This window comes from Lacerta agilis, chromosome 6 (genome assembly GCF_009819535.1).
Source record: "Lacerta agilis isolate rLacAgi1 chromosome 6, rLacAgi1.pri, whole genome shotgun sequence".
Classification (NCBI taxonomy): Eukaryota; Metazoa; Chordata; class Lepidosauria; order Squamata; family Lacertidae; genus Lacerta; species Lacerta agilis.
Window position 1 is genome coordinate 75,731,050 of NC_046317.1, and position 14,340 is coordinate 75,745,389.

Genomic DNA, 14,340 nt, shown 5'->3' on the forward strand with positions numbered 1-14,340 from the left:
TTTTCCAAATGGTCTGCAGCTGCTGCGCTGGCCTGGAACCATATGCCGGATAGCTTTGTAGTATCAAAAAGCAATTAAAGAGCCCAAGAATGCAATAAAAGGCATTATTGCTAGGTTTCAAATCTTCGTGAATTGAGCCGACGGCTCTCCTGTTCACCAGGATTTGGATTGGGTTCATATTTAAAGCGGTATCTTAAGGCCAAATGGGAAAGAAGGGCAAATGGACAAAGCAAGTTTTTTCTTCGAAGGTCAAGACAAAGATTCCTTTGCAAATTGTGTGCTTCTGTAGTCTCGAAACACAGAGAGATTTCCCTCCCCACCCCAACACTGAAATGTTCTATGGGCAGCTTTCCAAGGAAATGACGGGGGGATTGCGGTATCTGCTAGGCAGTGGCTTAACAAGAAGCTTGTATTCTGCTAAATCCTGGCCTAGTGTAACATTTAAATGTAGTCAGGACTGGTAATTACAAAAATAAAAATAAAATAAAATAAATTCTGCAGTGTACATTTGAAACTGTAGAGCTAGTATTTGCAAATGGCTCCAGTGTTCCAAGGATGTAACACTTCTCCCCTCTCTTGTGATCTCTAGCACACCTGTGATTCTGCACCTGTATATACTGTAAAGGTAAAGGTAAAGAGACCCCTGACCATTAGGCCCAGTCGCGGACGACTCTGGGGTTGTGGCGTTCACCTCGCTCTATAGGCTGAGGGAAACGGCATTTGTCCGCAGACAGCTTCCAGGTCATGTGGCCAGCATGACTAAGCCGCTTCTGGCGAACCAGAGCAGCGCACGGAAACGCCGTTTACCTTCCCGCAGGAGTGGTACCTATTTATCTACTTGCACTTTGACGTGCTTTTGAACTGCTAGCTTGGCAGGAGCTGGGACTGAGCAACGGGAGCTCACCCCGTCGCGGGGATTCGAACCACCGACCTTCTGATCGGCAAGCCCTAGGCTCTGTGGTTTAGACCACAGCGCCGCCCGCGTCCCGCGTATATACTGTACCTAGTATCATTTACATACTTTATGTCCCAAAATATTCAGAATCTGCCAAGCCTCAGATACTGAGTTTCAAACAAGGAATGTAAATTTAGTAACTTTCTGCAAAACAGGAACATTTGCCAAAAAGAGAGAGACAGAGCTGCATGCATGCAGAATTAGAAATATCTTTGAGTTGTTCCTGCGCATATATGCAACCATCACAATTTACACTGTGCGACTACCTCCAATATATAATGCACTATATAGACTTGTATAATAGACTATATATAATGCACTATATAGACCTGATGTTGGGAAAGATGGAGGGCACAAGGAGAAGGGGATGACAGAGGATGAGATGGTTGGACAGTGTTCTCAAAGCTACTAACATGAGTTTGGCCAAACTGCGGGAGGCAGTGGAAGACAGGAGTGGCTGGCCCATGGGGTCACAAAGAGTCCGACATGACTAAACGACTAAACAACAACAACAACAACATATAGACTTGTATATCTGCCCAATGAATGGTGACTTTTGCAAACAGTGAACATCTACCGGTACCAGCAAAATTACAAGAGTGGATTTATGAAATTACAAATGGTGGCTTATGTACATTTCCCCCTGAATACATCAGACCAATGCACTATGTGGGTGGCAAAGGCAGACAATGCTGGTCTTGAGTTAATGCTCATAAACAGGAGCCATATATTTTCTTGATCAATCTGCCCAACTTTTATGAATCCACTCTTGTCAGTAAGTAAATATCCTCTATTGTGAACATCCTGGGAAACTATAGATTGATAGCATGGCTGGCTTTGAAGGTTTCAGCTCTCCTCTTCCCATTCATTTCCATAATCCAGACCACCATGCTTTGGCAATGTGCACATAGTCCTCCTGCTTGGTGACTGTGGTGGCAGTGTTTAAAAGGCCACATTATCTGCACATGTTTGTTATAAATGTGCATCCTAGCAAAAAAAAAAAAAATAAATCACTATCACACAGATGCTCACACACATGGCTCTATCTTAGAGGTTTCATTTAAACCACCAATCTATTTCCGCAGCCACTGCTGGTGAGATTTTGAAAGTGGGGAAATTACAAGCTTTATTGACCAAAATGTACTAGCCCCTAAGTTGTGTTGCACTTTTGCTCTCTCACTTTCTCAACATGGCCCACTGTGTTGGGCTTCCCTTAATTTATTGTCCAGATCACTGTTGTGTGTTCTTGTGTTAAAGGCAGATAAAACTAGTGCTATTACACAGATGACACTAATTTCCAGTTTACATAAATGCTTTTGTCTTGAGGAATCAACTAGATGTGCCATGGGATCAGAATCTCCTGTTGTTGTTGTTGTTGTTGTTGTTGTTGTTGTTGTTGTTTTAACTTCAAAGCAGCCATGAAGGGCTGTTAATTTGGTCCTGGATAGGGGATGTTTAACCATTTCATCCTACACTGTTCTCTGGACCTAAATTCCAGCCCAAGTTATTAGCTCTGCAGGAGGAAAAAAACCATGTGCAGATGCTTGTTGTTTGATGCTGATCTGAAAACAGCTTCCCTGTGGTTAGCTTCATGTCTTGCAACACAGTATGCCGCTCTGGGCCAGAGGGGAGCCTGCTGTCTTATCACTTAATTAAATTACTCTGAAAGAATGCCATATAAAGGAACTAAACACCTAACAATGCACAAAAGCAGTTTCCTGCAACAGGAATCACAGAAGATCCTCAGTGGCCTTCTAGATGCTACTAAAATGAAATAACCTCCTGTATGTTATTTTTGGGGCATTTCTAAGCACCTTCTAATGCAGAAAAGGCGAATGTTTACAAATGTCAGGAGGTTTCACCTCTGCGTGTGACCCTCGACGAACAGACTTCACCACAATGGCTTTGTTCTTGTCTTCTATGTCGAAGCCATAGTCATCCTCTTCTGGCAAAACCTTGGAAAGGAGGAGAGAGAGGAAAAATAACTTGTGAGCTGTTTCACCAACCAATTAGTTTGGTCCTCAGCTGTGTAACTGTTGGTTGCTGTTTCAATGGCATGGTTTGCATGTCACATTAAACCATTGTTTAAAACAAACTATGGTTCAATGTGAACACACCGCTTGCTGCTGCATGCTACTGAAAAGTTCTCATTGCACTCCACTTCTGCTGGCTTTTCGTGATATCTAAACTGGATCTCATGGTTTGTTTCCTCAAAACAAACCATAAGCAGTAAGCCAAGAACAGACCTTGGACCACTTGTGGTTTGTTTGGAGAAAGCAAACAAACCATGAATCTATGTTTGGATGTCACGACAAACTAAACTCTGGTCTGTTTCCCAGTGATGCAGTACCGGGGTAGGAACAGAGCAAAGAACACTTCAACAGCACCAACACACTGAATTCTTGCATTCAACCATTGTTAGTTTTTAACAATGGTTTAATGTGGCATGTGAACTGAGCCAGTGTCTTCTTTCTTCCTGATCCTTAACATGTATTGAAAACAAAATATTGTTTGTTTGTTTCCAATTATTATCATAGTATATGTGTGTGTGTGTGTGTGTGTGTGTGTGTGTGTGTGTGTGTATGTATATCGTGGAGACCTAACACAGAAAGAAATGCCAACAGTTGTCCCTGCAACACAACATGCACTAAAATGCAGGATTGATCTATGGGCACCCAAGATTACGGACCAAACCAGATACAACAGTGGCAGATAGGTCATAGGTGCGTCACTGAAATATGGAGGTGATTAGGTCTTATTACAATAGCAAAAGCAGCACAAAGGAGAAAGATGTGAAACTTTTTGCCCTCCCGCCACTTGTCTCCCCTGAGTCCATTGCCTCAAGCACGTTGCTCCAATCCTGGCTCATTTCCAGCATTAGATTGCAGAATGGAGAATTGCATCTGGAGCAATTAACCGCAGAGAGCCTAAGGCCCAAGAGGGAGAATGGTTAGCACAGCACTCCCCCACAATCTTTTTACAGTTAACACACACACACAGAGAGAGAGAGAGATGTGCACAGACTTCACATGTGAGCAGGGTCCTGCCCCATTTAGCTTTGGCCTTCAGTCTTTTGACTTGTAAGCCAACGTGACTGCTAAGCCCAATGCAGCCCACTAGCCATGTATTGTGTCTCACCTACCTGAGCCTGGAAAAACAGGCAGGGTGCTCAAACAACCAGCAGGTTACATTTGGTTTGCCAGATCACACACAAAAAAGGTAAACGGTCAGGAAAACTTCTCATAAACATGTTGTCCCACTCTGCCCCTCTTCACTGTCCCAGTGGGGGGCAATAGTGAAGGTTCGTGGATGCAATAGCAGGGAGAGGCATTCTCTCTCTCTCTCTCTCTCTCTCTCTCTCGTCCACCAATCACTGTTGCGTGTCGAGACCCCAAAGCCGCCCTCCCAGGAATGAAATAAAAACACCAGGACACAGAATATAAGGTTAATGTGATTGGGTAAAAATTTGGCCACAACTTTATTGGTTACAGCATGTGAGCGGTATTGGCTTAGGCATTGAGTGGACCTGACTATATCTGACTCCTGCCCGCAGAGCAGGAAGTCCAGTAAGGGTAAACCACTGATAAGGGGAGCCCCGTCGATTCAGACCAACTCGAGTTCCCCTTGGGTTCCAATGGGATCGTGGCATGGCCCTAGCCCCGCCCCCATGGACCCCATGGACCAGAGCACGCCAGGCACTCCTGTCTTCTGTCCTTTAGACCCTTGAACCTCACCAGGGTATTGGGAAGTATGATGAGGTAACAGGGAGAGAAGAGGAAGACAAAGGAGTGGGATAATGTTCTCTGTTCTTTTTTGCATCTGAGTGACAGGAAAGGTAATTTTGTGTTTGGGCTGGAAGGAAATGTGGACTTTGAGAGATGCAGGAGGGTGGTGGAGATGGCAGTGGGATTCTCCACAAGCTCAAGGAAATTTTTGGCGCCTTTAAAGCTCTTTTTGATTTTGCAGTATGCTTCAGTCTCCAAATTCCACTTCCAACCTTGGCTAGGAAGAAATTCACTAACATCTCTAGTCTCAACATCTCTCATTTACATAGCTGTCAACTTTTCCCTTTTCTTGCGAGGAATCCTATTTGGAATAAGGGAATTTCCTTTAAAAAAGGGAAAAGTTGACAGCTATGCTCATTTATGTATCAACTTCCAACCAAATCCCCCTTCCCTGCCCACTCACCCCCATGCGAGGCTGCTCTTGAAAACTACCTGGAAACTTCCATTTTTTTTCAAAACGAGGCAAACTGCATGTTTTCATACGGAAAAGGCTCCCAATGTATTTCTGTATATTTTTCAAGGTGTCGCTCTTAACCTTTAAGACTGCAAGTGAAATTGAGGGTGAGGATAAGCAGGGCATTTCCAGCAGTGGCCCCCACATTATGAAACTCTCTCCATGGAGAATACTAGCAGTCCAGCTCCATAAAAATGTCAGCATGAGTGTTTCTACCCAGCAGTATCTGGGGGGTTGGACTGAATCTTAACCTGGGGTGGCTTAATTTATGGTGATTACTCTGCTTCATTTTTTTTGTAAGTTGCTTAGATTTTTTAAATTTTGTGTTAAGCTACTAAGAAGTTACATAAACAGACAAATAAACAATAAAATAGTATGTTCTTTGTTGTGTGTTTTTGTCTTATAAATTGCCTAGCAGGATTGGTTGAACCATGTTTCAGATAATAAAATTCCAATAAGAAATAAAATTTAAATTTGCAAAATTGCATCCAACCTTTACATGATCTGCTAGGTAATAAACATCACAAGAATGTTGGGTTGGGGGGGGGGGCTTGCTACAATTCCTTTTTGCAGTGCTTAGAAGATACAAAGGTCATTATGTACTTGTGGGTCAGTGCTATTAGCTCACCAGTTTCCTTTTGTTGCAGCAGTTCATTATGGCAGAAGATTAAGAAAACTAATCCTCTTTCTTGGCAAGAGTTGAAATATACAAGACAACACTCTCAGCTACCTCTGGCTCCAAACAAGCAAAACAATGCCGATTCAGGAGACGGTGAAGTTAAGGGGAGACAGCGCAGAAGAAGAAAAAAACCCTGCTTACAAAACAACACTGAGCAAGTCTGTTCTGTACAAAGAGCTCACCACTCACTGGCCTTACAAGTGGCCCAGGTTTCATCTTCCAATACAATCCACCCTTTGTGCCCATAAGTTCTGGAGCAAATTGAAACTGGATGGAGGACTCATCTGCTCCAGCTTGCCATTTTTCATTTGGAGAGGCTACAGGGGGATTGCCTGCCTGGAAAAAAGCACACTCACAACAGTGTTTTTTTCAAAGCAATGGGATGGAGAGCTGTAATTAGCTCTACAATTTGACTGGATTCATGTGGGGAAAGCCCCAGGAAACCTTGACCCTTGGGCAAGTTAAACAAAGCAAACCACTTTTAAAACTATGTCTTGGTCATTTACTGTGGCTTAAAATAGTTTCAATGAAAATAACAGTTTAACCTCTCTTCACATTTAAAAAGGAAGTTAAAAGGGAAAAGCAATTCACCACAAGGCCGAGTAACGTTGCTGTTTTTTTTATCTGGTCCTCCCCCAAGGCGTAGGGGTGTTGGGAGATGCTTATGCCCTTAAAAATAAGTTTTGTTGATTAACCATCAATCTGCTTTTCAGTGAGGATCTACCTACACATCTGTTAAGAGTCTTCTCCTTATGCACAAACTCTGTGTTAAATTGCTGTCAGGTTGTCGGGATACTTTCTAAGGCAGCTTTCCCCAGCCTGCCATGCTGGCTGGGGCTGATGGGAGTTGCAATTCAAAACATTCAGAAGGCACCAGGTAGGGAAAGATTAAGGTAAAGCACAGAAGGACTGGGGCAAGATGATGAACTCGGCTATGGAGGAAGGGCCCAGAACACTGCCATCCTGCATATTAGTTTGAAGCAGGCCAAAACACCTGGCTTGATCTCCATTGCAATGTAGTGCCGCTGCTGCAGGAGCTGTTCACTAGCCACCTCCCTTGTGAGATTGACAGTGCAACCTATTCATGTCTGCTGGAAAGTCAGCCCCACTGACTTAAATGGGACTTGCGCCCAGACGCGATGATGGCCACCACACAGATGGCTTTAAAAGCGAATTGGGCAGATTCGTGAAAGATAAAGCTCTCCGTGACTACTAGTCATGGTGGCTATATATTGCCTCCGGTACCAGATGCTGTATGCCTCTTCCTGCAAGCTACCAGAGAGCATGAAACTAAGAGCACTGATGGTGTTATGCAAGTGGGCTGCATTAGATGGTCCTTTAGTCTGATGCAGCAGGGCTCCTTCTAAGGTAAAGTCTATAGATTGCAGCTTCGGGCACCAGGCGAATGTTGCTGTTGTTGTTGTTACAGTGGAACCTTGGTTCCCGAACAGCTGAGATGCCAAACAAATCGGCTCCCAAACACAGCAAACCCAGAAGTAATTGTTCCAGTTTGCGAACATTTTTTGAAGCCGAACGTCCGCCGCGGCTTCTGATTGGCTGCAGGAAGCTGAATCAGAAGCCAAGCCTTGGTTCTCAAACCATTTCAGGAGTCGAACAGACTTTCAGAATGGATAAAGTTCGGGAACCAAGGTTCCACTGTATTTGCACATGCTTTCAAAAAAATCATTAAGAGTGAGACTCTTTAATACACTCTGTTTCTGAATTATTGTTTTTCTATTGCAGTTTTACCTTGCTGTTTTACTTCATGTTTTATGGTGGCTTATTTTTACGGTATTTTAATTTAAATGGTAGATCGTAAGTGCTTTCAATAAACACACGCATAAAAATAAACAGGGCTACTGGATACTTCATAAGTTGCCGTCTCTGTAGAAGGTCTGACTATTTGTTTCATCATGAAACTTCCCAGACCAACCCTGGAGTCTTTACATTCCAGTTTTGAAGCCATCATTTATGAACAACAAAAGAGATATCCTAACACTGGTACATTTTTAGTATCTGGAATTAGGCCTAAGATTTAATTTTCCTGAACTATGTAGAGAATTTTGTATGTTTTTCCAGCATTTCATGTTTCATGCCAATGAACAGAAACAATTGCACAAGCAAACGAAATCAAGTATTTGTTTGAAGAGTGTTTGCTTCACACTGGAACAATTTGCCTTTTGGCATCTGCACATGTCACTTGGCAGAAAACATCAGCTGTTCTTTCCAGTGTTAGGTCAGAACAGGGGATAAAAGACAAGGGGGAATAGAGAGGCAGCCGATTTCTCCTTATGCAATTTGGCATCTGTTGCAAAAAAAACCATAGTGCATTTCAAAAGCCACTTGACTAAGACAATCTATCTTGTTTAAAATTCAGAAGGAACGTAGTGATGGATAAAGGTGCAGATGATGTAATTCAGCCTTTCCCGACCTGGTACCCTCTAGATGTTTTGGACTGCAATTGCCATCAGTCCCAGCCAGCACAGCTGTGGAAAGCACCATGTTGGTGAAGGCAATGTAAGGCAGCATCCCAGCCTAGAAACCAAAGAATTCCAACTGTTCCTTCCTGTTCAGGGCCCACTGGAGAGGACACACCAGAGTGCACTTTGCCAAGAGCCTCTTCAGACGCATAGATGACCTTCAAACCAGATCTGCCACAGAGTATGCAACTCAACAGGGAGTGATGAAATTAGCACCTGATGAAATTAGCACTCTGGTGAAGCACACGTATGACGAGCACATTTTCAAATATGTTTGCCTACAAATACTTGTTTGTCACAGTCTACGTTCTAGGACACATGCTTAGCACATCCTAGATGCACACCTGAAAAGGTAATGTGTGGGGAGGCACAAAATGGAATTTGTGACCCATTTACAAAAAGCCTGGCTAAAAATAATTGGTCAGTAATTTTTCTGAATTGCTTATTTGAACAGGACTTTTTGTTCATTATTTAATTATTTTAATCTGCCCTGAGCTGCAGCTAGAAAGGCACAGTTAAAGTATTTCAAACTTCTTGCTGTTGTTGTTGTTGTTGTTGTTGTTATTATTATTATTACTGCCCTGTACTTCAGTTTGCTGGAAAGGCAGAAGACAACTCTTCTAATGGGAACAAGAGTTTTTAGTAGGAGTATTAAATAAAAAAATACAACATAGCTGACGGGTACATGACACATTACATACAGTAATCACAAAATAACTGAATATGGTATTCAGGGAAAGAATCACATTTTCCAGTGGCATTGTAGTTCTGTCTGAATACTGAAGAAAACGTGGTGTGGCATAGTGGTTAGAGCCTTGGTCAAGGACCTAGCAGAGCAGAAGAGTGGGGATTCAAATCCCCACTCAGCCATGAAGCCCACTCACTGGGTGACCTTGGGCTAGGCACCAACTCTCGATCTAACCAATCTCACACACAGCGTTGCAGAGAAGAGAATATGCACATGCAAAGAACCATGTATATAACCTTGAGTCCCTTGGAGGAAATGTAGGATATAAATGCAATAAATAATATCCTTGCAAGAAAAGAGCATGTAGTGGGAAATGAGGAAGAAAAACTGAGGAGGTGTAGGTTTGGCTTACACAGCCAACCCTTCCTGTGAGTCCTTGCGGGACCACTCATACCCTTGAGGGTGGCCCAGCTGGGGCTTGATTGCCCAGATTAGGAGCCCTAATTGGCACAGGTGGCGGCTGTAGAGACATCCAGCCCCACCTATGGTAGTTGAGGCAGGCACAATTGGTGGAGGCCAAGGTACAGTAGAGAGAGAATGATGGACCAAACACTGCTGAGGTTTCCCACGGTTGATCTGGTATGTATGTGGGTGAAAGTCTGGTCCCTTAGGGATATTTCTTGTTGTAAGAAGCTTTACTGTTGGGGGGGGGGGAGGTTGTTGCTGTTTGAGAAGGTTTTCCTATTCTGTCCAAATAAAAAAAATATTTTCCCTCATATCTTGACTACCAAAGATCATTTAAAGAACCTGCAGAGTTAATTGGCAAAACAGAGCATCAGCTGAAAAGGTTGATGCTTGTGAAACTCTTGTTCCATTTGAAGTCCCCAATGGGTCCCTGCTTCACTGCAGACCTTGAAGTACACCCTAAAGATCCATTTGTTTACAAAAGCTTTCTCTTAAATGATGATTATATTCTGTCGCAGTATATGTATTTTAATTGCATTCTTGGTGTTTTATGGTTTTAATTACATAAACCATGCATGGGTTGGGCTTTAAAAAGCAGCCAATGAATATATTTTTTTAACATATATAAATAAATCAGATCTGTAGACAATGCATAGCAAATGAGAAATATGTCTGCTGTTTCTTCAAATTGGGAGGGAAGGGTGGATGGCCATTGTGGAACTGTTCTTTTAACAACCTCCTGGTATTAAGGGACTCGGCAGTAAGTAGAAAGATACAGTACACAGACTGCAAGTTTGAAAACTCTTTCTCCCCCCTTTGCTAGCTGCAATCAGCAGTGTGGCTGGAGGGGAGAAGGCAAGGAAGCAGTGGGGAAACAAACAACACTGCAGATATGCATGTCTGCTGCAATAAGAAAAATAGAGAGCAGCAGCATACGGGCAGCTGAAGCCATCCACTGGGATACACTTATTCTCCTTAATGGACCTCTGGATCCTTTCCCATGCTTTTTCCAAGCACTCTTTACTGCTCTTCCATTTTGCTATTATCCGCAAAGAGAGTGGCACAGGCTCTGGCCCACTGTCAGGAAATAAGCTTGTTTAGACAGAAAAAGAAAAAGGTAATCAAGACTTATAAAATGATCCCGCTCAAAAGTGCAACAGAATGGAGCAAGAGCTTACAGAATCAGAATGACAGACCTGAGATACCTAGAAATACAGATGTGAATAGAAAACAAGTGGAAAGGAAGTCACTGCTTTGTGCACACATGGTTAAGAAGCACTAACACACAATCGACATCAGTTCTGTAAGTGAAAATGCCCTCACATTGTGTTCCAAAATACAGTGGTACCTCTACTTAAGTTCACCTCCGGTTACGTATCCTTCAGGAAGTGGCACCTCAGTTTGTGAATTCCTTGGGATCCGACCGGAGCTCCGGAATGGATTCTGTTCGCAACCAGAGGTACCACTGTAATCCCTTCTTAATCGTTTTCACTTAAAACTGGTTTAAGAGACATTAACGACCCAATCCCACGGAGCTGCTCATGGATCTACTTATCCATGACACACTCTAGAATGACCACTGTATGAAGTTAAGGAGTCTAACCACTCCAGATATGTTCCTGAGCACAGCCCTGTGCACCCACTATCCATGCATAAGGCCACTCCCTTGAAAGAGGAGAGAGCCTTCTCCGAAAGTAACTTGCACTGGCGGTACTGCTCCATTCAGTGTGATGTCTGCAAAGGGATACCCATGAATGAGTCATTAAACATGTGGAAAGGGAGCTTGTTCATGGGGAAAGCCCAAATGGATTGAGTGGATCACATGCAGACACCCCTTGCAGAAAGCATGGATATCAAGGGCCAGAGGCAGATGCGCATACAGTGTTGGGACAAGACTAGCAGCACTCTTCCTTGTTCATGTGACAGCCAATTCACAGATAACATATGAATCAGACAAACATGTTAACACTGAAGGGAGAGGAAACTGCAATATGTCTCTTGGCAAAGACAATGCTTCTTCCCCCAAGAGCTTCAACCTAGTCATTCACACATACACACACAGACATAATGATGGGCTTTTAAAGAAGTAGTAAGTGTATCAGAAGCCCTTCCTTACCAACAAGCTTTTAGCTAAGATGTTTTCAATCAGCTTGAAGTCATTTCGCAATGGCTTGCTCTTGGAACTTGTACCTTCCATCTCCTCATCGGCATGAAAGCGGAAATACTGAGACTCGTCTTTGAATTCGCTCTTCTCCAGAACTTGAAACCAAAAAGTGGGAAGCGGATAGATATGTCAGTACACGCAGAGAACAACAGGAATATAAAAGCAACATTGTCATTTAAAAACAATAACAAACAGGTCACCAACATCAACAGACAATCATATGTTCTTTGTTCTTACAGCTGTTGAGCCCACTAGTCTGATACTCCCAAGTTACATGGTAGGTTTTGATATATCCACTTTTCTCTTGCAACATAGATGGAATTGTTTTTGGTTTAAAGGTGACATGTTGAACTCATTTTGAAGCACATAGCTTTTTTTTGTCTCATCAATGGGAACTTTCTGAAAGGGCAACAAATGGTTGTTGTTGTTTTTAAATCACTTTGCTTTGCATATGAAAAAGGCAAACATGATTACCAGATGGATGCTAAAGAGCCATGACCCCTTCCCTCTGAATCCCATTTCTCCACTCTTAACACCTCCACAGAGTTCTCTGATAGTGCTTTCCCTATCCTGCTAGTCCCAGTAGGACAAACATGCTCTCCTCTGCAGTAGGTCTGACACACTGTCCCTGTAGATGGGCATGAGTCTAGGCCGTGTGTAGCTGACACAGAATCTGAAATATCCAAGGGAGAACACAAAACAACCACTGCTTTTCATCCATCTCTTGGAAGAACTCCAGTTAGTAAACATAGGTCCATTGTGAGGTTTCCAAAGGCCAGCCAACTCCATAGAAAGATAAGAGAATGGCCATAGAACTACATTAACTTCTCAGCTGTGTCTCTTCTCCTTCAGCAGTGTTTTGTTTTTGGTTTAACTATTTTCTTGGCTGGAATACAACTGAACCAGAGAGGTCATGTCCTAATATACTCCTTCATCTTCTGGGGCCATGCCACAGGTTGAAGCTATAACAGCTGGTGTGTGGAAGAAGTATAATAGAAATCTGTAGACAACATGCTAGACTTGTGGAAGTCAGTTGACCCATAACCTGCTAGACTTTGGCCACCATGTGTTGTTGATAATACACCACACTTGGACCAGTGTGATCAGCAGAGTATGCACAGGTCCAGCTGAACATCAGAGTTTTCTTGCTTTCCAATAGTCAGTTCCCAATCCATTCTCAGTTGATAAAACTCCTTTCCCACTCAGTTCAGACCCTTCAAGTGTCCTTATTTCTGTTTCTGATTTGATCCTGGAATGTCCCTATTTTCGTTGTAGGATATGGAACTATGCGACTTCCGAGACAAGGTAAGTAACTATACAACCTTTAGAAGACATCTGAAGGCAGCCCTGTACAGTGGTACCTCTGGTTACAAACTTAATTCGTTCTGGAGGTCCGTTCTTAACCTGAAACCGTTCTTAACCTGAGGTACCACTTTAGTTAATGGGGCCTCCCGCTGCCGGCGCGTGATTTCTGTTCTCATCCTGAGGTAAAATTCTTAACTCAAGGTACTACTACCAGGTTAGCGGTGTCTGTAACTCAAAGTGTTTGTAACCCGAGGTGTTTGTAACCTGAGGTACCACTGTATAGGGAAGTTTTGAAATGTTCAATGCTTTATTGTGTGTGTGTGTGTGTGTGTGTTTTATATATGTTGTAAGCTGCCCAGAGTGGCTGGAGCAACCCAGTGAGATGGGCAGGGTATGGATAATAATGATGTTGTTAAAATAAAATAAAAAATAAAAAAATTCATTCCAGTAGCACCTTAGAGACCAACTAAGTTTAGTATGAGCTTTCATGTGCATGCACACTTCTTCAAATACACTGAAACAGAAGTCACCAGACCTTATATATAGTGAGAGAGTGGGGAGGGGTATTACTCAGAAGGGTGGTGGGAATGGGTGATTGGCTGATAGGTGTGGAAAACCTGCTGACGATTGTTAACGACTGCAATTGGTCTTACAGGAAAAAGCAAGGGGTGAGATGGCTAAAGATAGCTTTGTCATGTATAATGAGATAAGAATCCAATGTCTTTGTTCAAACCAGGTCTCTGCATGGTTTTAAATTTGGTAATTAAGCAACTTCTCTTTCCAGTCTATTTCTGAAATTCCTTTGTAGTAAGACTGCTACTTTGAGATCTTGTATAGAATGTCCTGGGAGACTGAAGTGTTCTCCTACTGGTTTCTCTGTCTTGCCTGACTCCTGTCTTCCACTGCTTCCTGTAGTTTGGTCAGACTCATTTGGTAGCTTCAAGAACACTGTCCAACCATCTCGTCCTCTGTCTTCCCCTTCTCCTTGTGCCCTTCATCTTTCCCAACACCAGGGCATCTTCTCTTCTCATGAGGTGGCCAAAGTATTGGAGCCTCAGCTTCAGGATCTGTCCTTCCAGTGAACACTCAGGGCGGATGTCCTTAAGGTGGATAGGTTTGATCTTCTTGCAGTCCATGGGACTCTGAAGAGTCTCCTCCAGCACTATAATTCAAAAGCATCAATTATTCGGCAGTCAGCCTTCTTTATGGTCCAGCCAGTGGCCATGACCTTAGTTTTTTTTATGTTGAGCTTCAGACCATATTTTTCGCTCTCCTCTTTCACCTTCATTAAAAGGTTCTTTAATTCTGCCTCACTTTCTGCCATCAAGGTTGTGTCATCAGCATATCTGAGGTTGTTGATATTTC

The 14,340-nt window shown here is 43.0% G+C and overlaps 1 protein-coding gene across 1 annotated transcript in view; it reads right to left on the reverse strand.

Annotated features, from left to right (window-relative positions):
* Positions 1 to 14,340, reverse strand: part of PREX1 (phosphatidylinositol-3,4,5-trisphosphate dependent Rac exchange factor 1) — a 227,142-nt gene that overhangs the window by 45,329 nt on the left and 167,473 nt on the right. The window contains exons 16-17 of the mRNA XM_033153506.1: positions 11,623 to 11,765; positions 2,818 to 2,910 (exon numbers count right to left, since the gene is read on the reverse strand). Coding sequence (XP_033009397.1) covers positions 2,818 to 2,910; positions 11,623 to 11,765 — 236 coding nt within the window. The remainder of the gene's footprint in view (positions 1 to 2,817; positions 2,911 to 11,622; positions 11,766 to 14,340) is intronic.